This window comes from Anser cygnoides, chromosome 15 (genome assembly GCF_040182565.1).
Source record: "Anser cygnoides isolate HZ-2024a breed goose chromosome 15, Taihu_goose_T2T_genome, whole genome shotgun sequence".
Taxonomy (NCBI): domain Eukaryota; kingdom Metazoa; phylum Chordata; class Aves; order Anseriformes; family Anatidae; genus Anser; species Anser cygnoides.
Genome location: NC_089887.1, coordinates 1,182,015 through 1,208,617, shown reverse-complemented (window position 1 = coordinate 1,208,617; position 26,603 = coordinate 1,182,015). Strand labels below are relative to the sequence as shown.

Sequence of the window (26,603 nt, the reverse complement as noted above, 5' to 3'; positions counted from 1 at the left end):
CGCCCTTCCATTGGGTGCTGTGGAAATGGGCGCGGCCTCGGGCCAATCGCGGCGGGGCTCCCCGAGCTCCGGCGTGCCGCCCTGCGGGGGCGACCAATGAGAGGCGGCGGGGGGCGGGCCGCACCGGGCGGCGGCGGCAGGGGCCGGTAGGGGGGCCCGCTTCGCCTCGCGCCCTCCATGGCGGCCGCTGCCCGTGGCCCCCTCCCCGCCGCCGGCCCCGACGAGGCGGACGAGGCGGTCCGGGGCACGTGCGAGGACGCGTCCGTCTGCAAGCGGTACGGGACGGGGGGGGGCGCGGGGCCTGAGGGGGAGCGGAGTCGCTCGGAGCCTCCCGGACCCGTCCCGGGGGGAGCCGCAGGGCCTGGCCCCCACCCTGCGGGGCCCCGAGTCCCGCCGCTGGGCCTGCGGGGCCTGGCCGTGCCCCGCCGCTGCGGGGGGAGCCCCCCGGGGGGCTCTACTTGGAGCTCGCCCCGCCAGCCCCGAGGTGCTGAGCTCGGCTGGGCCAAGGCGGCGGTGTCACAGTGGCCCCCGGGTGAACGCCGGCGGCCCGCGGGGCAGAACGGTGCAGCAGCGCAGCGCGGGTGCGTGCGGGCTGGGAGACTTCAGCCAGGCAGGTCCCGGTTGTTGGGTCCTCAGGGAGGAACCGCTCGAGGTTGGGCTCTTCGCCTGTGGCAGGCCGTCAGGTAGCGCAACGGCCCTTGGAAAGCGGCTTGTTTAATGTGGCAGCAGGCAAAATGTTTTAACGTGGCAACCTGTAACTTCCTAATGGAAATGCTTCCACGCGCTCACCAGGCTGTTCAAACCTCGCGTGCACGTAGGCATGCACATCAGCGGGCTTTTCAGCTTGTTTCTTTTCAAATAAATCTTGCTGGCCTTACTTTATGATTTTTTTTCCCTTTGTTGGACAGGTTTGCTGTAAGTGTTGGCTACTGGGAGGACCCTTACATCCAGTGTTTTGTGAGACAAGCCAAAGAAAGAAAAGCACCTGAAATCAATAGAGGCAAGTTGGCATATAAACGTGAAGATAATATGAAAGTATTTTTATCTGACCTTGAAGAGCGTCAAACCAAATTTCCATATGTCATATATGGAGCGCAGGATATACGTGAAAGAATGAGACAAGTACCCTGCACAGTAAAATTGTGTACAGTGTCTGACCTTACAGTTATTTTTCTTTTAATCGAAGCTCTTATCTTTTGCTTTCCCAATTCTGAATGGAGTGTCTCTTAGTTAACGTGCAACAGGCTGTACAAAGCAATCAATTGTCCTGGGTCAAGTATTGACAGCAGAGTATGTCAGCCCTGGCCTCTGCAACAGTTAAGTGCGCACTACAGCTTGAATTAATCTGGTCTGTTCTTCCTTTACCCAAGGAATCGTATTTTTTCTGTGCATCTGATTTAGTTAGTAAAAGCGGGGAAAAAATAAAACTCTTAGGTATATTAAAGAATGTATTATTCTTCATAAGAAACACCTTTTTGGGGAAAAAAAAAAGAGTTAACAGTTTCTAAAGTTACCTAAAAATCTCTATGTTAAGCATCCAGTATTATATTAAAATAGTAGTTAAAATAATATATTTATTTTTTAATATATTTATTTTTTAATATATTTATTTTTTAACAGGTTATTATGCTCGTGTTCATGGGGTCAGTTATCTGCTTAAGGCCTTTCTAAAGAAAACAGAATGCAACTGTCAAATTGTGAATCTTGGTGCTGGCATGGATACCCTCTTCTGGAGATTAAAGGTAAGTGGTAGCTGCAAGTAATGAACTCAGCTGAAGACAAAGATTTGTGTGGATGTTTGAAGCACTCTTCTGCAAGGGCTTATCAGTGCTACGTTCTGCAGCACAGTGTGGAGGTGTGTATGTCTGCAGACTGCCCTGGCTAGTTTGCCTCAGTTCTCAGTTTAGAATAAGTTTAGGTATCTTTAAACTGCAGCCCCTGAGGAGAGGCTGTTTTCACTGGTTTTCACCCAAAAGCATGTGACACGAAGCTGACCTCTAGAGGACTTTCAGGGAACAGACCATGAACTTAATGTTTTGCTATCCTCTTTAGGGCTAGGATTTCACTTTCCTTGTCCTGTATCCTTTTATTTTGTGCACGTGAAATGTGAATGGCCCTAATTCTATGGTATTACTCCAATTCTCAGGATGAAAATCTTCTCCCTAGAAAATATTTTGAAGTGGATTTTCCAATGATAGTTGCAAGAAAAATACATAATATCAAGTAAGTATATCGCTCACATTTACTGATATGATACTGGATATAATTTAGCTAAATGTCGTCAGTTGGAAGCTATAAATTTTAATTATTTCACCTCTCTTCTGAGGAACTCTTCACACTCCAGGATTTAGAATAAAGGTTTGATTGTGCAGGCAAGTCGTACATGAGACTGCTCTACTACAGTTTCAATTTGGAGAAGTTGCTATGTGGAAACTTTAGGAAGGCAAGCAGACTTTATTCTTAATTGTATAAAATGTAGTGGGGCAGGGCAAACCTCAGGATGATCACAGGCAATTAAGTCTCTTCTATTAGTACTGAATACGTAATAAATTTTCAGGCTTGCATATTCAGTTAGATAGGATAGCTGGTACTGCGCCTGAATATTCTGTTTGAATGAATAAATTAAGGCTTGTGGAGATACTTGAGTGTCTGGATTTCTCTTGAAAGAGTACCTCAGAACCATAAGAGTTGGTTATAAAACTCAACTGCAAGTCCAACCTGCAGACGTTTTTGTTTCCAGTAGAGGGCAGAGGTATTCTCTTGTCTGTTTTTTTTTTTAACACATTTAAAAAATATATAAAAAAAAAAATTGGAAGCAGAGTTAAACAAGCCTAACTGCTCAGAGATGCTTCTTCCTTCTTCCCACAGATCAAAACCTCCCCTGTCAAAACCTATTATAGAATCCCATTCAGGGGACTCTCTTCTAATAGGTGAGTCATCTTTAAAATAAGTCAGCAATGTACTGCAGCACTTTTAAAACTTTTCTGATCACTTTGTTCTGATATGTGGGCAGGCTTTTAATGTTTGAAACGCTGTTTGGACAGAGAATTGGGAGGGAAAAGAGGCTTTTTTCTTTTCTTATAAAATCCTGCCCATTTGCTCTGTGTCATGTTAGAAATGTCTTCTTTTGAAAAGGTTTTATTCTGCCGGAAAGTTTTGCTGTTTTTTTTTTCTCTTGTATGTCAGTTAACTTACATTTTCTTCTCTGTCACGGAAAAGGAAGAATGCTACCGATGGTCAGATATACTTGACTAAAATATCTCAGTGCTTTCCTCATGTTTTCCATCTCGTTAAGAGCACAAGTCTTTACATTTAGCAGTCTTCACAGAAGTAATACAGCCTACAAAGTCAATTTGCAGGAGCCGGTGGCACTTGTTATACTTGGGTATTTAAATAAGAGGATATTACACTCAGTTGGTGTTATATCGTTCTACTGTCTTGGCTTACAGCCACATTAGGCTTGTGTCAAGATTAGTTTAAATTTGTGAAAAAAAAAAATGGATTCTGTTGAGCTGTGTTTTCAGTGCCCAAATTGCAGATACTGCACTGTAGCTTCTTTTGGACCACTTAGGAGGAGCAGTAATTAGCTGCATCTATGATGGCAGCTAGTTTGCATTAGCAGGTGTCACTCTAAAACAGAGCTGGAAGTCTCGTGTTTCCTGTTATGGTGAAATCTACAAGTGCTTTTAATAGGCATAGTCCTAGCTGAGAGGCTGGAGGGCTTGGAGGAGCCCTCTAAAGAGAGAGAGTGAGAAGCTGTGCTCATGCTGCCAGTGGCATGCTGTAGGTGCTCACTCCAAGGCTTGTTTAGTGCGTGAACTTTGATCAAGAGCACTGCCACACGCTGACTGAACTGCATATTTATGCATACCATGAACATTTTATTGCTGCATATTAGAGAGTTGTAATTTAGCAAAACTTCAGATGTCATTTGAATGTCAGGATTCTCTGCTGTTCATTCAGGTTTCAAAAGATGAAAGCCCAATGCACCATCTCAGAAAAAGACCAAGTACCGCTTTGTTTCGGTAGGAGACCTTGTAAGTGTGTGATACAATGAGATATGCTGCATAAGTACTCTTAAAAAAGCATTAATACAAAGCTAATCAGAAAGGTTTGATAGCGTTTGTGTTACTGAATAGCTCTGTAGATACCACTTGTACAGCAAAACTACTGCTAAGTTACCAAGTTGCAGCAGTGTATTGCAATCAAAACCTGCTAATTAACAGGTCACTGCAGTTGTGAACCTACTGGAGTGGCTTATTTCTTTAAAGTTTTTCTTGTTCTTTCTCAGTGCTGGGCATTAATGCTTTAGAGTAGGAATTTCAGTGTAACCAGCTTGGTGTAGGTGCTACCATGGTGTGACCTTTGGGCTGTAGCACAGTACCTGCATATATTCGGAGACAGCGAAAGTCTTCTGTGGAATGCCAGCTTGGACTGGCACTCAGTAACCACGGATGAGATTGAGTGAAATCCCTGTGGGAACTCTCAAGGACGCATTAATGGAACTGCTTCACATGGAAGTAACACCAGAAGAGGGTGTAGAATGAGCAGACAAATCAGTCGGATGAATCTTGCCTGGTCCTAAATCTTTCTTACAGCTCTAAAGGAACTTGACAAAGTGTGACCTTATACGGCTGTTAGAATAACTCTGTGTTCTGGGAGTCGTAACTGTCAGGATGGTTGTGATGGGCAAACGGGGCATAATGAAGCAGCGCTTCCAGATAGTGAAATTGCTCAGGATTTTTGAATCTTGGGTTTGGTGGTTGGTTCTTTTTTTTCTTCCTTTTTTTTTTTTTCATTTTTCCTCGTAAATCAGATCCGCACCACTGTCTCTTGTGCACAAGGAATAATTTCAGAAGCTTTCGAATTCATTTCTTGAGTTGCTGTAATAACCATTGACGTGACTCTTGTTCTCACTGCTTTTCCCCTCACGCTAAATGTTTTCATTTTATGGAACCTAGTGCTTTTTTGGCTTCGGGGCAACATTTGTTTTCTCCTTGCTGTTTTTACAAAGAAGTGGCAGCAAGGCTTGCAATTCAGGGATAGATATTTGTGGCCTCTGCCCTTGAATGCAACAGGATGACACTTGTCATTGAACAGCTTTGCTGTTTCCGAGGGAATGTCAGATCTCCAGGGGAAAGCAGTGAATTTGTGCAGTAATTTGACATTGCTGTGGCAGTATCAGGTTAAATTGTTTTCAAAGTTCAGTGATTCTATCTGGTTTATGATGCTGTTGTGAGTGTCAGGAATTTAGTACTCCACATTTTGCTGCCTTGCGGGTGCAAATTATGTTTCAATGAACTATTACCTTTGTGTCGCTCATACGCTTTCTGACCCTGTCTTGTCCAGCTTGGGAGTTGATTGTTTTAACTTGCTTTTTCCTACATTTCCAACTTCGCTTGTGACTCAACACAAACATCAGGGGTGTTGCTGTCTTGGTGATTTGTATGCCTTGCGTTGAGGATGATCCTGCTCTTGCAGGACAAGCTAAATTTCTTTGTGTTTTTGACGTATACCCTCTTTTGATGTTGTAGTTACAAACAACCCAAATGAAACAAACACTGTGTCATTCATGCCTGTGATCCCGCAGCATGGTTTGTTGTAAAGCTGTTGTTTATAAAGCTGCCAGAGATAACTTAGCATGAAAACGAATGTGAAGAAAGCAGTTTGAGTGAATAGTATGCTGTCTCTTGGAAAATCTTCAGGAAAAGTTATTTGAGAGCAATTTGAGAAGAGATTAAGAAAAGAAAACTCTGAATTCTTGCATTGTAAGTGCTGTGCTTCGTGCTCCTGTGACTCTATAATGCTGCTTCAGTAGACAAATTAAGATAGGGAGTGAGTGTCTGAGGGCCACCATAAAACAGAACATTTATTTGCTGGTAGCATGTTTCTGTAAAGGGAAACTTTATTGTAGTAAGGTCAAAAGGTAAATATAAGCAAATCCTGCTACCATTCAATAGCTGTAGTGATGTCTAGTTCAAACTACTTGTTTTGTTACTTTCGTGGCAAAAATCACAGAAAATACACATGCAAGTGGTATGATCAGGGGCAAATGTATTATGCGTGATGCAGATAACAGAAGTATACACAGGGGCTGAGGGGAGCCTGTGTTGGACTGATGGGCTGGGTTGGAGTGGTGGGGGGAGTTTTATCTACCTCATCTGCGGGGAGCTCACTGTGGGAGGCGCCTTCGGAGGGGTGAGGTTATAGTAAGAAAAATGTTTGTTTCTTTTAAGCACCAAAAATTTGATTCAGTTAAAAAGAACCTTCTTGTTCATAAGAAAAAAATCAGTGAATACCGCATGACTGTGCTACTGAAGTGTTTTTTTTTCCTCTCTCAGCTGCTCTGTAGGTAGGCAGCTATTGTAACATACACTTGCACCAACGCTGCTTGGTCAGGGTAGCAGCGTATTTGCAAATTTTCATATTTAGAACATCAAGCTATATGCTGAAGTAGAAATTGGTGCCAAAGACCATGAAGTAGGATCACGTTATTTTCTGGGGCATTTATGACCATGCTCCGACTTTTGGCCTCCAGGCTGGGAACAACGGCAATTCCAGCTATCATCAGCTTTCATTGCCTCGCAATAAGTGAGTGTCTGCTATCTGTATGTGAAATGCTGGAGCAGTTGTCAGTTGGATTTTAAAATGTTGAAGAATTTTGCCTAGTTAAGTTTGATCTCTTCATCTCTGACTTTATATATAAGGGGATATTTTTTGCGCCATTTATAGGCCAAAGGTAGAAGCTGGTAGAAAATCTTACACAGAATTTTAGAAAAGGCTCGGCCGAAACTTTTTCCTCAAACTTTTTTTTCCACCTCTCTTTTTGCATTTTGAAATCGACTTGTGCTAATTTCATATCCTTCCCTAAGATTTCCTCCAAAAGTATTGATCATAAATGTTGACATATATGAATTATGGAGATATTTAATGAGGTGCTGTCAGATACGTTTCAAATGAACAATTTTTAGCAATTGTATCAACTTTTGTATGATGTGTGTGCAGCTCTGCCTCAGTTTTCATCTGCGGTTGTGTTTGCCAACAGCCATCAATGGAGAGCTGAGGGATGTTGGCAGGGAAATGTGTGGAGAAACAAGTATGTTCTGTTTGAATGGACCAGAGAAGAACCAGGCAGCCCAGATACTGGAAACAGAAGTAAAGTGATTGCATTTGGTGTAAAATGCTTTTGAAGAAAAGAAGAGAATCCGTTCCTCATCAGCTTTCTTCACTTTTTTTAAGTTTCTGCTGCTGAGAGTCCTGTGCATTCTTAAAGACATAGCCAAGCATGAAGCATACTTGGATTTAAGGTTTAAAGAATATTTCCACTGAGCCAAATAACCCTTGAGGAAAACTGTTTTGTTTTTGTTTTTTCGTCCTGTAGATAACTTGAAATCACCAGGCTATGGTTAGGTGGCTGTTGGTTTTCACTTGCCCCCAGCCCACATCTCCAGGAACAAGTAAATGTTTGCTTAGCACTGAGGATCAGCCAGCTTACTTTAGCCATCCCTTCTTCTGCCCTGTCACGGCATAGCTGAAGTCCTGTGGTTCGTGGTGTATACAGGCATGTTAAAAACAATGTTAGTAATTTTGATGAAATTTGAACCGTTGTAAAGGACAGTTTTAACCTACAATTTGAGAGGCTTTGTTCTTTCCTGTTCTTTGGTTATAGAAGCTCACACTTATGGTATGAGCAAAAGACGCTTATTTCTACCTCTGGTGAGGTGTTTGTAGTACGTCTGTTGCTGGGTCAGTTGAAGACTTTTGCAGCGTATTTCTGGTCATACTGAATGTACCAGTACGTCCACATCAGTGCAGCTGGACAAGAAGATGGCATTAAATTCATACTAATTGTGATGGCTTGACGCTTACTTTGCTGTATCTCTGGTAAGCAAACAAATCACTATCTGAGTTCTTTCCTGTGCGTGGTGAGGTTCTTTAGGTGCCATTATCGTGGCCTTGATACCATAACTTAAAGAGAAGGGTGTGGGAAGCAGTAAAGCTATTACAGAGCACGCACACAGAAAAAAGCCTTGACTGAAAATGTCGAACCACTCGCTGCACAACTTCCCCTCTCCGTAACTCTGCACAAACCATTCTGATCTCTGTGCTTGTTTGGAAATGTTGCTAGAAAAACAATTATTGTGGCTTTCTAGAGCCTTTTCAGAGTTGGTCTCTTGAAAACTAAATGGAGCTCCTTCTCCTAGAATGTTTGAAGTACTGTTTAATTCAATGAATTGCTTTTTGTTTTTTTCCATATTTTTCCTCTCTCAGAATGGAAAACCTTTTTCACATTGTCTCTTCAGCCACTCGGCTTCTCTTTCACCCAGCTCTTGACATCTGTTCTGATACTGCCGCTCAAGAGCTGTGTTTCTGCCACAGGTTCCCAGGCAGAGCTGTGCCAGAGCAAGTGACAGCTTCTGCAGATGGATGCTGGCTGTCCGTTATGAGACCGCTTCAAACTCTGTTCTTGTTGTTGTTTTTGTCGTTTCTCTCCCTACTGTTTAGCTTACTTATTTTACTGTTTGCTCGGACATCCAAACGGTAGGAAGGGAAGGTTGCTTGCTATTCTGTCCTCCCATCTTCACTCCAGTAGTACAGCTCTTGAGTTAAAGCTAAAGCACGAAAGAGCAATCTATCATATTCCAACAGAACCTTGCTTCTTTAAGGGTGGGTTAGATACTGGACTTGTGATGTGCTTTCTCTGCGGGCTGGGTTTATAGAGCTGAGTTGATTGCAACTGGTTGTCACAATTACCAATAGCAAGATACTCATGTTGCTACTGGCTTCCTTACAGCTTTGCTAGTATAGCAAGTGCCTTCTGGCTTTAGTATTATTTCCCCCTTTGCGTTGGGAAACCTTTATCAAAGCTTGCTTACTGCTGTATCCTGGGCTGAACATTTACATCTCAGAATATCTTTTCTAATTTGACTCCTCGCACGTAATACCATTGCTAGACCATACGAGAAGGCTGAACTAACTTTTTTGGCCCCCGATCATGTCTGATACCCATAGATGTTATATAATGTATGTGTTGTTAGTTTATATAACTGTATCGCTTGTTAATTTTTGAAACATTGTTAGTCTCGTTTTTCAGAAATTAGTGAAGGAAGTAAGAAGTCTATTGGGTCACCTAAAAAGACTCTAAAAAGAAAGCAAATACCCCTGCATTTAATCTTCATTCTTTTTTTCCTCTCTGCATTCCTTGAAACCATGGTAACAGATAGGTTATCCTGTCTGCATTATAGCGGCTACAGAGTAGAAGATTAGGTGTTTGGCAGAGTCTGATGCTAATATAACACAATCTGAAAACCACAATATCTGGTATGAGGGAAATTAGTGTTTTTAAAAGAAGAGTTTTCAGTTAATTATTAGGTATAACAGATCAAACTTCGACTTCGTATTCATATGTTGATGAATATTTTAATTTATAATTTCAGCATACCTCTTATTTGTAACTGTTGGTTTCCAAATTTTGAACTTGCAGATTCTCACAGCCTAGACTCCAGTCGTTATTCCATAGTAGGAGCAGATCTTCGTTTCTCATCAGATCTGGAGGAAAAGCTAAAGAAACATAACTTGGACATACAGTAAGGTTTCTTTATTGTTACTGTTTTTTTTGATGAGAGTGTATGGAGGCAGACTGGTGAGAGTAAAGTCAGGCTTGGGCATACAGTATCTGCATCCAGTTCTCATTATGCTATTTCCATGGTTACCTTTTCCTGAGCCCTTTGAGCAGAAGGAATTGTGCAGACACCTCATGCAGCCTAACTGAACTATTGCAGAGTTGTTCCTTCTGTAGTCCCTCCTGCAAACAGCGTTTTCATCACCTATGTATCAAAATATCATGAGTTGTTTTTTTAAGGGTGGAGTTTTTATTGATTCAGTTGTATTTTTTTTAAAGATGACTTATGGGAGTACCTAGATCAGTACCTAGGTCTTCCAGCCCTATTTTTATGGGCATGAGTCAAGATTTCTAGGAGCTTAGCTGGAAAAATGAAGAATAATTCTGTCAATGTTATTTTATTTTTTTTAGAGTTTTATCTTTGTAATTATTTTCTATTGCCTCCACTTAAAATCTATATTGTTCCCTAGACCTTTTGGTGAAGTGATTGCTATGGAGTTTTTTGAGAACTTAACTCTGGAAGCTAATGTCTAGCATTTTATTGTTCAAGCATTAGGCTTCTGAAAGGGCCAGGATTTAAGTTTTTAAAGCAGATGATGGACATACCTTTCAAATATAAGATATATATATAAATAGCGGCTATCTGGATGGGTGGGAGAGAGCATATGGGAAAGCAGAATGCATCAAACTGCCATTTAAATCTTTACATTTTCGTCTTCTGAAATCTTGTCTTGCTTGTCTGTATAGCTGCTCCTTGTGGAATTTCTCCTTCTTCTAGTGACTTTTCTTTTTCCTGTTGATTTTAACAAATAAAAGAAAATTCTAATTCCAAGAAAAATCACTCGCGTAGATGTCTGTTTTGGTGGTGTGGATTTTGTTATTTTTTTGTTTGCTTGTTTCTTGTGGATGGAAGAAGAAGAGACAAAGTGCAAACTACAGATTGCATTTTGATCGATGTTAGTACATGAAGCTTTTTTACTTATATCAAACAAATTTGTCTAATTATAGTTCTTAAAAAGTTTTAGAAAAAAGAGTTTTTCTCTTCACTTTGTACTTCAATCCTAATTTTGCTGATCTGTTAAAATTGCACGGATTGTGTCTATAGGGTATGGTTCTTCTCCAAAATGATTTTTAATATGCACTTCAGTTCCTGCTGCCACAGTTCAGAGATCGATTACAGGATACACATTCTTCTGTATTCATTGCATGGCTCGCTTAAAAGAGATCGTTTCTTAATATCTCAGTTCTGGAACCAGGGGAGTCCTCTGTGATTAATTTGTTGGCTGCTGGAAAACCCAGTTCTAGTCAAACTGATGAAGTGATTTCATTCAGTCTTAAATGTCTAGTTCATAATAGTGGAGCTCTTTTAAGAATTTGGGGGGCATGAAATTACTTGCCAATAATTCTTGTTCTTTTGCTAGAAGTGATTCTCTTGGTTTTTGTTTTAAAGTTTGCCGACGCTTCTGATAGCAGAGTGTGTGCTGGTTTACATGACACCCCAGCAATCTGCAAATCTCTTAAAGTGGGCAGCAAGCACTTTTCCAGTGGCGATGTTCATAAATTATGAGCAGGTAAAACAAAAATGGCATTTTTTGAACTGCATTATTGACATAAAAATTGTTCTCAGAAGTGGGAGTTCTGCTTGTAAAATGAGTTGTCCATATCCTTTTCTATTGACAACAGGTTCTGCTGAAGTTCTGTGTTAACGTGTGGTATCTTGTCAATCTGTTATCTCATTGTAAGGAATATACGACTATTCTGAAAGGTGATTTGCTGGACTATATTGAACCAAAAGAGCTAGGCTTAATCCATATGTGGGTGAAACCATAGAATATTAGTTTAGATAAGACAGAGCTAAATGAAATGATGCTGAATATTGACGATGAGTTCATAGCATTAGATAATCACCTCTCTTGTGTTTGGCAAAGGGGAGCAAAAATCATATCAGCATGAACTTAGCTTTTCTGTGTGCTAGTAAAACGCTGCCTGGAGGGAACTAGGTAGCTGCAGGAGTTAGTAACAGGATCTTCCATATTGTAAGTCACTGCTAGGGAGCTAAACCAGGTTGTGAACAACTTAAAGCAGAGTTAGTTTTCAGCGCACAGTCCCTGTGCCCACAGGGGAAGTAGTATTGTTATCATTAGACCAGCACTCAGTGGTAAACATGACATAGCTGAGGAGGTTGTGGCTGTGGGAAATGAGACCTAGTTTAAGAATGGGAAATTTACTTTTAAGTTATCCTGTGCGTTTTATGACAGACAATTAGAGAGTTTAACCAAGTTACTGCTTTTCATTGCGATTACATTCTTTTCGGAAGGGGGAACACTTTTGTCTCATTCTCTACCTGAGGTGAATATGACGGATCGGTTTGGACAGATCATGATTGAGAACTTGCAGAGACGACAGTGTAACCTGGCGGGAGTGGAAGTCTGCAGATCCTTAGAAGCTCAGGTAATAGAGCACAGAGCTCTGGGTGTGTTCAATAGCAAATTTACTTTATTTGTCTTCAAGTTCCGTGTACACTCTAAGGCTCAGAGCAGTAACTGAAGCAGGTTTGGGGTGGGGCAACTGCTACCTACAGGAAACCCTTTTCCATCTGCTTTACAGTGATTCCCTGCTGTTAATGTCGTGGTTGCTAGATAACCAGTTAGCTTCTGCAATTGTGCAAAAACTGCAGTAGATCAGAGCACAACTCTATCTAGCTCACTGCCCTCTCAGTAGAGGTTAGCAGCAGATGCTTAGAAAAGGGTATAACAGCTCTTCAAAGAACAGGTCAAGCAGCTGCCCTACAAAATCCTTAAGGGGAAAAACTTTTCTGGTATCATGTCCTCGAGTCTTCTGAAAACTGTCCTCCTTGTTTATTTTACAGAGGGAACGATTGCTGTTAAATGGCTGGGAAAATGCACATGCCATTGATATGATGAAAGTGTACAGCTTTTTGCCACAGGCTGATGTCAAAAGGTATTGCTGGTAGCTCGCTTGCAGCCAAAAGTCATCTTCACACACCATTTCCAAAACATTTTATGCCAATATGTAGTACGGGATCCCCTCATATATCAGAGGGTAGCTGTGTGCAGATGCTAGCTAGCTAGGCAGAACATGTCCGAGTCTGAGGTTTCTGCAGAGCCTTAAGGATAACGCCTAGAGCAACACAAGTGATCCAGAGGCTTATCTCTGTAAGGAGTAGACTGCCAGTGGTAATGATTTATTTCGGTGAGGTATAAAGCATCTCATGACAGAAATTTGCAGATAAAAGATGCTACAGAAGTGCTGTGTTTTTACAGTACCCAGGATGTTTCTTGTGAACATCCAGCCTCCACAACACCAGATGGGTGAGGCGGAGTCCTAGGATACATTCGGAACAGGCATCCACTTTTCATGTCCCCAAGGCGGAGATGACATCCATGTGTTTGCTCCAGTCTTGTAGGCCTACGTAAGATTACTTACCATTTGTTTTTTTCTGCTACAAGTGGGTGGAAAATGGCCAGTTATGTTCTTCCTTCCTTTTCATATCATGTTCATGAGCTAGATTGCTGGGTCTGTACACGGTTGAGTACAGAGTGGGTATAAGTAAAGGCTGTTTGCACTGGTCAGTAGTCTGCATTGATTTTGTTATTTTTTTGCATTAAAGAAATGCTAAAAAGGGGGATTTTTTTTAGTGAGTAACATTTAGGTATGTAACGTGAAATGTGAATTGCTATGAGCAGTTCATTACCTGTTGTTTGAATTAGCTAAGCAACTCCCCTTGGTCAAAATAAATATTTACATATAGGGATTTCTCAAATTATGGAACTGAATGGGTGAAACTGAAAATCATAGGTTGTTTAAATAGGAATTATGACACTATTCTAATGTACAGTGACACAGAGAGGAGCACGCCATGTTAAACTCTTTAAAGCAAGGACAGCTTGGGAGAGGTTTTCTCGCTTTGGTGAAGTGGAAAACATTAAAAAATGAAGAATCCTTGGTAGAGACCATTTTAGGGAAAAAAATCCTCACATCTTATATGTACCATTTGGTTTGTGTTTTGTCATGAGCTCATGTGGGAGAGTTGTTAGGAACTGCATTGGTGTACCCATCACTCACCAAGACATAATATGGACTTGTTGTGATTGTGTGGAGAAAATACTATCTTCGACTGTTAGCTGTTATCCTTTGCTAAAGATGAATCTCATTCCATTAGTCTGTAACTACCGTCTCTACATAAATCCAGCAAGACCAGATACATGTAGTAAAAGGGGTTAGAAGAGAAATGCTGGTATTCCTGAGAAATTACACAGACTAATCCTGGAACATTAAATTCCTGGGATTGGAAGTTAAAAACGTCTCATTGTTTCATACATTGACGACAAAGCCTAGCAATGGTGGTATCTTCATTATGAACAAATATGTTTATTTTACTGTAAAGATAACTGCTTTATTGGCTATGCCTTTCAATTCTCTGGAGTGAAGAAGTGTACATTAAAAACTGCCCTGATACTCCAGTTTAAATCACATGTTTTTTGTTCCCACAGAATAGAAGAACTTGAATTCCTAGATGAAAAGGAACTGTTTGAACAACTAATGCAGCACTACTGCATCTGCTGGGCCTCAAAAGACAGCAGTAACCTGGGTAATGTTCTCCAAGATCTAGGAGTTGACCCTTCACATTGAAATCTTACATGGAAAGACGGGGACTACGTCCCATCAGATGTATGACAGAAGTATCCTGTAGCTGGAATGGGTTCTGCTTCTCTGGGGCTGTGAACACCTCCTAGATGGTGACAAAGGACTGTTTCTCCACTGTCTTCTGAGGGTTTGTATAGGCATCTAAATTGCCTAACTCAAGCCTGTTCAGTACAGGGGAGTTTGAATTTTTATACTGAAAGATGCCGTATGGGTTACTTTAAATAACTGCCTGCTTTATACTATCAGTGCTAATTGAAAGGATTACAAATCCTATGAACGTAAAGTACCATATGGGCACACAGTATATAAAATCACGGTGTCCTGACAACATAAAAATAATTTTCTGCTACTTAGTCCAGTCTTCTGCACTGTCCCCATTACATCCATCTAAGGCTTAAGTGTTCCATCCTGGGAGAAGAAATTCCCCCTGAAGTTATTAACTCTTTTAGATGTTCCTTTGTTTTTTAAAGCTGGTAAAGCGAGATCTGCAATATCCCATTGCTGTTGCTGTAACAGAGGTGCTAGCTTGTGGTGGCGTCAGCTGATCTGAATCCTACAACTTTGTCAGTATTGAGTTACAGAAATGCACAATTTTCCTTTGTTTTCTGATTGCTATGAAGTCATGACTGTGCTACAGGACTTATTTCTAGAGGAGCTAAGCACAACAAATTCACCTACTCATAGTAGCTAGCATCCCTGGGATCTGCAGCATTATTCTTTGCTGTGATTAGAGAAGTATTTAGGACAATTTTGTGTACTGAGGTTAAATGGTGCAGCGTACCTTAGAAGTCAAAAAAAGCAAATCTCAATCAAATGTGTAATGCCTGGGCATGCCTCAGTCTAAAGCACTTTTTCTTTATCCAGTGTGAACTCATTGCCCTCATTAATGGTACTTGTCCCAGCTTTCTCTTCTTAATTCCACGAGCAGACTCTTACTTCTGTCAACAGTCTGTATTGCTCTTTCTGCCACAGATAACCTCAGTGTTCCTTCAGATTGGCTTATTCAGATCAACTGCTGAATTGCTATGAAAAAAAAAGTTTAAAATTGCACATCAACTTGATTCCTAGTTTCCTTTCCTGCCACCAAATCTTTAGTATTTGTTTTAAAACCAAAACAAACCTCAAAGCATCCTACTTTCTGTATCTATCTTAATAGTGAAATGTGGGTGGTATAGGTATAAACAGTTGTTTCTCCTCCCGTGCCCCCACCCTTTCTTTTCTTTTAGGTCTTGCAGATATCACCTTCTAATGTACTTGCTCGAAGGAAGCCGTGGGCCCAGAAGCCGCAGCTACTGCCTTCTGCTTGAGACGAGATCACAGAAATGATGGGACTCTGCATGTGCCAAGTTCAGTCTGCTCATCTGTGTAAGCAGTGCCAGTAAAGAAAACGACTGGTGCTGCTCATGTTGACTCTCCTGTTGGCTTTTGGTAGTTTTAACAATTTTTTTGGCCCATTGTGAGCAATTGTTACGAAGCAAGACTCACTTCCCATTCCTGGATATCTCTAATGACAGACTTTTATAAGATGTTGGTAATTCCTGTTTAAAAGCTCACCTTCCTTAGTTTAAAACAGAAAGTAAAGTGTTCTTGGATTATATTATTCCCCTCTTTCATCTTTGTGGATGTGTAAATTGTATTTGTGACAGGAAGCTGAAAAAAAAGTTGGTGAGCTGCATTACTGGATACCTCTTTGCACTGTGCACGGCTGATCATGAAAATTAATTTTTGTTCATTTTCGTTCTGTTCAGGTTTAACTTTTATGAAGTGTTACCCTATTAGCTTTCTCCAGGCTTTTACTGTTGCTACGAGGCTGTCATTATATTTGGTCTGTTTTTGTATGGGAAGAAGAAGAAAAGGGACCGTGATTCTTGTTCAGTGATGTACAAGAAACTGGTAAAGCAGATTTTATTTAACTGGATAAGACTTAGCTTGGCAGGTCAACATGGGAATTGTAATGGTAAGAAAGAAATTAATCTACATTTGAACTGCTTCTGGCAGTATCTTTATGCCAGTGTCTCATTCTTCTTTCTTTCCCCTTAAAAGAAATGAGGAAAATCCCAGCAGCAACAAAACAAACAAACCTGCCCTATTGTTTGGAATTGAATCGTGCAACCTTCTGATGAGAAAAATAATAAATGTTTAATATTTATAATTTGCCTACTGTCTTACTCAAAAATTACTTATTTCTATTTTAGTGATGGTTTTTCCTTTGCCAAATGCCTCAACAAGAGTATTTTATTTTTAAAAGTAGTTGCAAGCATAAGCAGCCATTTTAGTATGCTGTATGCCGTGTGAATTCCTGTAGCGTACAAGTATCTGGCTTTGGAAATAGTTGATATGGGTTTGGACTAGGGAAGGAGGTTATTGAGATTCCAGAAAAACTAAACACTTCTTAGAAGTGACAGTCAATTTTGGAGGAACAGAAGTAGGAAAAGAAATGGCCTTTACTTTGCTGCCCTCCTCTCACAGTCAAGTACCAATTTTAGTCACTGGTAGCTACAGGCTGCCTGCTGTAATGTTTGTATCAAGCTGATTTCGTAAATGACAAGGCACAGAAATACAGTATTTGCTCTGCTTGGTCTTTGCTAAGTGTTTCCCAAAAAGAAGAGATGGATCCTCTGTGCAGCAATGAAAGGAACTTAAAAACTTTTGCTTTCAAGATAACGATCATAATAGTATGCTTATGCCTGCGCTTTCTACATTTGGGCTTAGCTGTGCCCTTCTGCTGAGAGGCATGTGCAGGCTGTCTTGGTCTGCGTTAGTGTTGACCCTTTCTCTCTGCAGATGCAGACCGGAAAGGTGTGGCTCATTTTTGCACCTTGCCATCAAAGTTTCTTCTTTTACACAGAAGCTACAGCCAGAGACTATAAAATTTGCCATTGGATGGTTTTCCGTTGTAGTTGCCTCCTGTCTAGATTGGAAAAGTAGACTTGCTGAGCCTGTTTATTGTGAAGCAGGGGGCAGTTAGCCTGCTGCGCTTAATGGCCTGCAGCTTCTGGCTTTTTTTTTTGCTTTGTTTTGTTTTTGTTTTGCGTTCTGGTTTTACACTCTTGTTACTTTGAGATTTTGAATCTTTCTGTGTGTGTGTCCTTGTACTCTGTCATACCAACACAAATCCAAGGAGCTAAGTTCGACAAGCATCTATGAATCTGTCTTAATTCGATCTGAGTCCTTCAAACTTACTGCCTAGCTAAATGTAGCATCTTTGCCAGAGACCTGGGAAAAGATGAAAGCGTTGTGGCTCCATGCCCATCTTCAGTATACAGTTCCTCCTGGCTCTCTGTGTGGCTGTGCAAAGAGTAGATATTCATCTGGCATAGGGAAGAATACCGGTATGCAACTGCTTTCTTGCTGCTTGCCCCTTCAGAAGGCTGGTGGAAGAAACTGGCCTCTAAAGGTCCGCGAGTGAGTACTGAAACCTTAATTTGGGTAAATACAATTCACTGATACTGCCAAAAGACAGGAGTATCAGAGTCACAAGGGCAAAATTATATGAATAAAATGTCATTTGAAACACTGCCAGTGCAAAATTATATCTGCAGTTGCTACTCAGCATAAAAATTGAAAAGGTTCCTTATGGAAACACCTTTGTCCTCCCTCTGTGTTGTTCTGGTTTTATTTCAGAGACTGACAACTGCAAGGGCTTGCAAACTCTAATGGGACAATGACAAAATGGCAATGGCCTGTTTCTAGGCTGAGATACAGGCTTTAGAAAAGGTAAAAAGAACTCAATCTCAGTCAGTTCTGCTGTATTTCCAGGAATTGTTTCTCCTCTTCTGCCGTTCGTCACAGTTGGATCAGCAGTTTGTTTTTTACTATGGATGTGCTGTCCGTGAGGCCAACCTAAATTTTCATAGAAAGATGGCTCTGATTCTGCTGAGGGTAATGGCAGTCTGGTAAAGGTTTCCTTGTCAGTTCTGCTCACGTGGCTTCGTGCTGCCCAGAAGCTTGCATTATTGACACCTGAAGCATGGTTACTCCGCAAATGTGCTCAGCCCTGATCTTTCTAACTGCTGGTCAGGCCTTGAGCTGTCTGAAATTGTAATGGCTTTATAACACGTGGTCTCTTCACTGGCAGTTGTTTTGGTCTGGGTTTTTGTTGGTTTTATTGCTTTCTTGGTCATATTCCTACATTTGAGGAGATATTAAAACTTTCTAAAAGAACTATTATATAACATCTTTATTTAGGCTGGGATTCTGAGGTGTCACCTCCGTGCCCCTTCACCCCCAGCCCTATTCCTTTACCCAACAGCTATTTTCCCAAGTCTGAAAATCCTGTAAGTCTTTCCTATGGATGCTGCCCCCTTCTGACGTTTTTTGAATTCGTCAGTACCGCATCTTGGATCGTGCTGCAGACCATTAAGCTGCTTTTCTTGCTTTTAATGAGCTTATAGCATACGAGGCCCTTCCACCTACAGATACTGACTCACGAGAGCTTTGCTACTGTGGGGTGTGTGTGCTGATTGGGAAGTCGCTTGCTAGATCTAAGACATAACGTTATGAAAGCATGAGTAGAGGTTGGGCACTTTATTGGTTGTTTCAATTTCTAAGAAACAGTAAAGTGCTCCTGAAAGAGAAAGCAGTAAATGTTTTACCTCTTCCCCAATCAGAGTAGACTGTAGCACTGGGGGATTGTGGTTGAACTGGGATCTGTTGTTCGACCAGCTGGTCTTCTCTACTTGTAATTCCTTTTGCTTCAATTGAGCTGAGATAATGGAATTTCATGCTTTTTTTTTTTCTTAAATCAGGAGAATCACTGTCATTTGGGAGTAGGCTCGTGTCTTCTTTGTCCTCATAGTCTGCATTAACCATGTTGCAGATGCCTTTCCATCATCTGGAAATGAGCCATGCTAAATCTGTAGCGCTGCTGGTGGCTGACAGGTGAGCCTGCTGGAACAGAGCACGGTGGTGGCTCTGCTCTGCCATTGCTTTTCAGCCATCAGGAATCAGAATTCATCTCCTTTCCAGCCTCATCACATACCTAACCGTCCTTGAACATATCTGATGTTCTCTCAAAATTCCCCTTCTAATGTATTTAAAAGCTAGTTCCTACTTTCTCATATATTCATATAGATGCAATTTTCTTCCTTGCAGTTTATGGAATAAGAATTTATTAATGGATGACTAACCTCACAATGTTTGAGACTCCTCTGTACAGCCTTGACAAGATACCTGATTCTGCCTGCAGTACTTTTTGATGTTCTTCTCCTTGATCTCTGTCCCCAGACAGCTCCAATCTGGCTTGCTGGCATTAGCGTTACCTGGACTGAGTGCCATACAAGCACCCAGTGAAAGATGGTGCCCATCCTGAAAAACCCCTTGATTTGAACTGATGTGCAAAAAGCACCTGAAATAGCTGAGCCAAAGGCGTTTAAATGTGAATATGGGGGAAACAAGACTGTGTAGTGCCACAGCTCATAGTTAAGTCTGACAAGTTATGTGACAGTTAATATCTCCTTTAGTAAGAGCCATGGTTTAAAAAAAAAAAAAAAAAAGAGAAAAGCTCTAAACACCCTTTGCACCGCAGGAGCCTTTGTACATTGACAAATGCTCTGTGGCAACAAGAGTATCCTGCTGATTTATTTTGAATCAAATCAGCAAATACGTAATTGCATGTAAGTCCCATCTATGCTATAAATTTAATATTGGTAAGATTCCCTTTCACAGCATATTCCTTGACCCTCCTGTAACATATCTTTACCTCAGTTTTATGAATGGCAGCCAAACTGAAGTCTCACCTGCTCTGGAACAAACCGATGTATTTGAACCAGTCACCATCTGAGGTGCAGACGCTGAATTGTTGCCTTTTGCATGTAAAAATGTTTTGAATGTAGCTCACTACAGGAGAAGGCATGTGCTCTGTCAGGTTTTTTGTCCCCTTGTTTGCCATGGCTTTAATCCTCTCTGTGTGAGGAGATGTCTCTGCTGGCATGAGGCAGATACCGGCGGGATTTCTGCTCACCCACTTCATTTTTAGGTCATCGCATGATCCATTCATCTGAGGGAAGCATGGAAGAATGCAGCATAGGTGTGATAGGTGAGGTGGGATGAAAGGTGCGGTAGGTGCCCTGGCTGATCTTTGTCTCGCTGGATCTGACTTTCCATCTTGCAGCTGTCAGCTGAAAGGTTCCACATCCAGCCCAGAGGTGGGAAATCAGTCCTGTAAGAACTCTTCACGAGTCTCCTCTGGCTCGGCTGCCAACTGTGGTAGAGAAAGTAGGTCATGTTGTGCTGCAGGGTTACAACAGGATCAAAAGAATTTGTGATACTCGGGGAGCTTGTGGGGGGAAGATGGGTGTGGGCAGTCTAGCTCTCATGATTATGCTAAGATAAATAAATCTTTCACCTCTCTTCAGGGAATATTTGGTTTTGGAGAGTGCCTGGTGGGGCTGAGACGATGCTACTTTGCTGGAAACTCACCAGCAGAAGAAGACAGAAGGGTTTTCTAGCCGAGAGAGATGGAGACAGCCTTTGCCTTCAGCTGCTTCTCGCTGTGGTCTGGGTGATCCCGCTTCTCGGCAGGGGCTCCCCAGAGCCGCACGATGCGCTTCTGCCTCTGTTTTCTGCATGCACCCCAGCCTTCTGCCCAGGCTGTTGGTACCGACATAACAGTACAATTCACCCCTGCAAATGGGTTGTTGAGAGAATAAAAAAAAAAAGAATTATGCTTGGGCAAGCTGCAAGGGGAGAGTCGCCTGCAGAGCAGCCCCCTGCAGCGCAGCAGCTCGGTCTGTTCCCCTCGCAGTCCCCTTGCCCGCTCACAGCTTCCCCAGCTTCCTGAAGGACTTTCGTCAGGTGCTGCCTGCGTGAGCTCAGGTTCTCTTCGGTGGGGTGAACGGAGCGGAGCCAGAGCCACTTTGTGCTGACTGGAGAGGCCGTGAGCCAAAACTGGATGGCCGCCCCACCCCTAGATAAGGGCACGGCACTGTCATTTTTGCCACTAGGGTACCTCCTGTCAGCCCTAAATTTAGCTCTGGTCTTCACGCTATGGCCACACCTGTGTCATTTTGTGAAAGGTCGTTTAAAAGCACTTCACATACTTTCCTCTGTCTTACTGAATGTGGTTTGTGTGCCTGTGCATGTAGTGCCAGCAGGAGGTTGCGTGTGGACAGGAAAAGTCCTCCTGCAATCCTGTAATGCTGTTCCTTGCTCCGTCGCTAACTGGTTGTGGAGCACCTGAAAAGTCGCATCTGCCACCTGTCCTGCACCATGCGTCCCCCTGAGGGGACACATCCTGCTGGCCACGGAGCTGGGTCTGGGCAGTGGGGTGCTGCAGGGGAGATGTGGAGAGCGGGGGCCGTGGGAGTTGCTGCCTGCTCTTGCTCGCTGCTCTCAAGCGAGACACGCTTGGTGCTCCCTGCTTCGCCACGGGTCTGAGGCTGAGGAGCGTTATGCAGCCAGGGGTCTGAGTCCAGTTGCTGTGGCAAACCAAAGGGGCTGGAGCACGCATCCCCCACCTGCCTTTAAGGTGCCTGCCACAAGCTGTTCCAGGCAGATCAAAGAAAATCCTTGTGCCGGGTCCTGGGACTGATCCTCGCTCTGTCCAGGCTTCAACCACTGTTTAGGTGACAGAGCTCTGTTGTGCCTGTCTTACCTTCGAGTGACCCGGGCCTGAGCATTGCCTACTCACTTGTGAAAGATCAATAAGTCTCCTTCTGAAGAATTACATTAACTAATTCTTCACAGGAATTACACATCTCTTCATATCTAGGAACTGAATGTAAAGCAGTTGCTAGCTTAGCACATAACGTTTCAAGCTTCTCTGAAAAGTTACCAGTCCTTAATTTCATGCTTACAAGACTTCTCACTTCTGCTGCTGTGGCACAGGGAAACGGGGTCCCTGAGAACTGAAAGGCTCCGCTACAGCCAGCCCCACGGGGCACCCGCGGGAGCCCGGCGTTACCTGTTGCGGGGAAGATGCACGCACTGCACAGGGCTAGGAGCATCCTTCCCTTCGGTGAGAGCTTGGTGGATTTTAATTTTAAATATCAGGATTAAGGTCTAAGTATGGCTTCATCCTACTGGTTATTTTCCATTCTTTCTACTGAGTCTGCAGAACTGACCCAAATCTGTCCCCGTTTTCTAACAGAAAAAGGTAAGTCTGTCTTAGGAACCCTTGGAAATTTCCATCAAGCATTACTGTAGCAATCTGAAGTAAAGCTATTAGGCAACAGGATCTATAAATGAGCAGAGGTCAGCTAACCTGTGTTACTGCTACGAGATGCAAATAATACTGCAAGTTCTCATTCAGTAACAGTTGTGTAATCATTAGATTATCAGTCTCCAAGATAAATACTGTAAAGATAAGGCAGTGACAAGTGAGTTGCCTTTGCCTTCTTTATTGCTTTTCAAAAGTTGAACGTGGATGCTGGCTATGCTGGGGTCTTTCATTGCAGCAATGCCATCGTGCAGCCCCTAAATATTTTGTTGACAATTTTTATAGACATCCAGTCAGAATTCTGTCCCATCAAACATACCCGTGCTGATTCAGCAGACTTGAGGTATGCTCAGGTCCCGCAGCTGGGCACTGTCGAATGATGATGGTGCTTGAGTGCGTTCTGAGTCAAGTGTTTGTTTAAGTACTTCGAGTTTGGAATCTTTGAGTTGGGATACTGTTGTTCATATCAAAAAGCACGCAAAAGAAAGGCTGTGGATCTCCGTAATTAAGCAGGAAGAAAGAGAAAGAAACATTTTTGGGGGTGCAGGACTTAATAAAGTTGTTCAGACTTCTTTGTACAGATAGACGGACATGAGAAATGTCTTCTATGGTTCCTAAAAAGGATTTTTCTAAGCTGTTGCTTGTTTTGTATTGCCATTTCCTGTACTAATTGACACAGTTGCTGTTGTCACTTATTTAACAAATCCACATTATCAGTGCAAGCACAAACAAGGACAAAAATAAATGTCTGATAATATGAGCAGATTTATCTGTTCTTATCCCCACGCCTTTTTCCATGAGTGCAGATTGTATTAAGCTTGCTGAACAAACCTTATTTCCAAGCATTTAATCTTATCCGTGAGGGGCAAAGGGTGCTACGAGCAGGGCTGTTTTCTTCATGTGTTTGTAGCATCTCTGAGCAAAAGACAGGTGTAGGAGCAACCTCGTCTGAAGATTGGCATTGGGTAGTGTTGTGTTAAGACTGAGCTTAAATTGGGTCTGTAGTAATCTTGCTGCCTATTACCTAAATCGTATTATGCTGGAGAGTTGTAAGTCTGGGGAAGTCACTGTTCAGAGTAAACATAAAGGAAACCCAACGCCACCTCTGCCAACTCCTGATGATAAATATAGATCATTTATGTGGCTGCTGTAAACTGCTGATTGCATGGGAGTGCCCAGGGAGCCCAGAATGTGCTGGGGTGCCATTCCTCTCTGAGGACCGCTCACTCAGCAGCTCCTGGCTTTGCCCGGGGTCTTGCTGGAGATACAAATTTTCTGACCCTGCTGAGCAACCCGCAGCACTTTTATCCGCAGCATTGCAGGGCCGAAGGCTCCGTGCACCCCACAGCCAACCTGTGCTGGGTGCTGCTGCCTGGGGCTGCACGGGGCACGGTGCGGAGCCAAGCCAGTGCCAGGCTCGTGCACTGGCAGGAGGCACGCTGAGGATTTGTGCGCTCCAGAGCGCTTTAGGAGCTGCAGCTGACAGGTGCTGAAGAAATTTACAGTTTTATCATTTTGTTTTAGTCTCTGTTTTTAAGGTTAACTTGAATTACAAATGGGGAGGGTTATTTTCCCTTGGAACCATCGTAACGCCGAGATGGAGAGATGAAAGAATAGCAGCATTCCCTGGGGTCCAGGAAGAAGGCACAACACTCCAAATTGAACTGTTTTGATCACAGCACATCAGCTATGGCCGTGCAGATTTTTCTTCCTTTCCCTAATCTTCCCAAACTAAATCAGTCAGGATTTTGCACAGTGCTGAAATTTCTGGAGCCAGTTTGCTCTGGCAGTCTCTCAGTCCCACATGGCAGGTACAGGCTGCCCAGGCAGCTCTGGCTGGCACGTAGCGTAGAGCTTTTTGTCTGAAACTTGCACCAAGAGGCCAAAAAATCCCTCAATATTGTGCTTCTGCTCTGTTCGGTTTCAGTCCCGTGCTTAGTAAAAAATGATTTCTTTGTTGTTTGAATGTTGAGCATTTCCTCCCGAAGGCTCAGCCAAACATCCCTGCTCCCCAAACAATAATGGTAAATGTTTAAAAGCCAAGGACGCTGAGTTAATCTTCACTTTTGGATTGTGACCCTCCAGTGCTCTGAAGCCACTGCTCCCCTGGGACAATGCTGCCGAAGCCTTTGCGGCCCCTGTCGAGGCGGGCTGGCACCGCCGGGAGGGCTCGGTGCTGCAAGCGACGGCAGCCGGGGAGCAGCCTCGTGGTGCTGGTCCTGAGCTGCCGCCAGGCGCTGGGCGATGCTGCGATGCCAGGGCTTTGTAAGGCGCTGTGAGGAGTGCCAGGTGGGATCTGGGTGTGTGCTGCAGCTCTCATGAACACCCTGAAAAATAAAGCTGCTCTGCTTCCTTTTGCCCGAGTTAAAACCCCTCTCAGTGAAACTCCCACCTGGTGCGCTGCGAGGCGCGGTGCTGGGGCTCGGCGAACCTGCTGGGAGCCTGCTCGAGCTCAGTGCTCGGCAGCTGAGGGCGTCGAACCAGGCACTGTCCTGTGTCATGGGGCAAAGAGGAGCCCAAAGAGCAGCCAGCCTCACGACCGACTTTCAATGTTCCAGTGGCTTCTATAACCTCTGGCCAAGAGCTTTTGTCTGCAGGAAACAAAATCTCGGAAAGGGAAGCGAGCTGACAGAGGTGCCTGAAGCGGGATTCCCTCTTCCCTCCGGCCTGGCCTGTGTCTGCGCATGGCCAGCAGCAGCCCCCTGTGAGACAGGCAAGTGGAAATTTCCTTCCTATCCCCAGCGTCTTGTGAAAACATCATAAAACATCTGCGGCGTTCTTTACCCTTGCTTACAAGAGAAAAAATACCAGTAAACCCCAATCCTTAATTACCCACCACAAACACGAACCACTGCAAGCGATTGCTTAAGGAGGTGAAAAGCCCCAGCACTCGTCTCCTTGTGGGTGGTGAGCATCCGTCCCTGTTTGGACGATGGACGTGTCCCCGCTGCTTGATGCAGGACAACTGCACAGCCCCGAGCCCTTGTGCCACCAGGGCTGTGCCTGCTCTGCCCCTGGCAGCAACACAGTGGTCCCCCGGGGTCTCTTGCCACGCTGCAGCTCCTGGCCCCCATCTCAAGTGCTGGTGGCATCTCTGTGCCCTCCGCTGGGGCTTGGGTCAGGATTTCTGTGCAGCGATCCCTTCTGCAGTGGGGAGGCATAAGGGAGTTGGTACTGGATCAATGTCAGCTTGCAAAGCTGCCAGTGGATCCCTGGACACCCTTGCCATCAAGGTCTGTCCGTGCCAATCCCGCCCTTAAGGTTTTAAAGCCCTTTGGTGTTAATGCAGTAACACAGAGTCAGTGCCATACAACCGCCAGCATAATGACATGGGGTGGTGTTTGAAGGGGGTGCCTGCCCCCCAGGCCTGAACCCAGAGGCTGCTCCGAGCCTTGGGCAGGCTCCGCAGCGCGTTGGCTTGCTGCCCCCGGCTGCCCCTTCCCGGGGTGCAGCGCTCTGCTTGCTCCTTGAGCACCAGCCAGGAAAACCCCATTACCCCCCTTCTGCACATGTTTTGGGGCACCCGATAGCACTGTGCCAGGAAGGGCACTGAAGGCTCTGGTGCCCACATTTCTCATGTTAAGCCTGGGCTTGGATTCCATTTCCTCACGGAGAGTTAAGCCCTGGCAAGAAGCATGGGCTTCAAGTGCTTGGTGAGCAGAGGAAAGGAAAGGCTTTCTCCCCATTTCTTGGGGAACTCTTGGACCCATGCATGCCCCTGTGCAGGCAGTGTTGTGGGCTTCTCACACATCCTACCTTCTGGCAGCAACAGCAGGCTGCCCAGGAAAGCAAGCCAGCTGGGCTTCAAACAGGTGCTAGCATTTTGGCTACCCACAGCTCACACCATGGGAGGAATTGCATCCTGCACATTGGCAGAAAACCCTAGACCGATGATGACAACAACAACAACAAAAAAAAAAAAAAAAAAAAACCCACCACAAAACAAAATGAAAAAGAAAAAAAGAAAAACAAACCACCAGGTAAAGAAAAAAAAAGTAAAACCTTGAACCGAGGAATGACTGTGATAAAGAGGTTTTATATTCCTGGGGGCTGGCCTATCAGCTTTTATTGCCCCCTCTTTTTTTTTTTTTTTTAACAATGCAAATCCAATCCATTTTTTAGAGCCTCCCAGCCACTGCCTCCCCATTCAGGGCA

The 26,603-nt window shown here is 43.6% G+C and overlaps 1 protein-coding gene across 3 annotated transcripts; it reads left to right on the top strand.

Moving 5' to 3' along the window:
- The first annotated feature begins 118 nt into the window (after positions 1 to 118).
- On the top strand, positions 119 to 16,442 carry LCMT1 (leucine carboxyl methyltransferase 1). Of its 3 annotated transcripts, XR_010825097.1 has the most exons (13): positions 119 to 275; positions 909 to 1,000; positions 1,621 to 1,742; positions 2,147 to 2,223; positions 2,869 to 2,930; positions 9,485 to 9,587; positions 11,073 to 11,193; positions 11,306 to 11,387; positions 11,940 to 12,073; positions 12,492 to 12,583; positions 12,907 to 13,055; positions 14,137 to 14,234; positions 15,517 to 16,442. XR_010825097.1 is itself a non-coding variant. In XM_066977637.1 (12 exons), exons 1-12 carry the CDS (start codon positions 178 to 180, stop codon positions 15,537 to 15,539), a joined length of 1,104 nt encoding a protein of 367 aa, XP_066833738.1. In that variant the 5' UTR covers positions 119 to 177; the 3' UTR covers positions 15,540 to 16,442. The 3 variants fall into 3 exon arrangements, 2 of the variants coding, with proteins under 2 accessions (XP_066833738.1, XP_047922388.1); XM_066977637.1 differs by lacking the exon at positions 12,907 to 13,055; XM_048066431.2 differs by lacking the exons at positions 11,306 to 11,387; positions 12,907 to 13,055 and having other exon boundaries at positions 11,972 to 12,073.
- The last annotated feature ends 10,161 nt before the right edge of the window (positions 16,443 to 26,603 follow it).

Excerpts from the sequence above, each read along its gene's own strand:
- LCMT1 (XM_066977637.1), top strand. The coding sequence starts at position 178 with ATGGCGGCCGCTGCCCGTGGCCCCCTCCCCGCCGCCGGCCCCGACGAG. Across the intron at positions 12,584-14,136 it reads CCACAGGCTGATGTCAAAAG|AATAGAAGAACTTGAATTCC; the intron begins GTATTGCTGGTA and ends TTGTTCCCACAG. Across the intron at positions 14,235-15,516 it reads AAAAGACAGCAGTAACCTGG|GTCTTGCAGATATCACCTTC; the intron begins GTAATGTTCTCC and ends CTTTTCTTTTAG.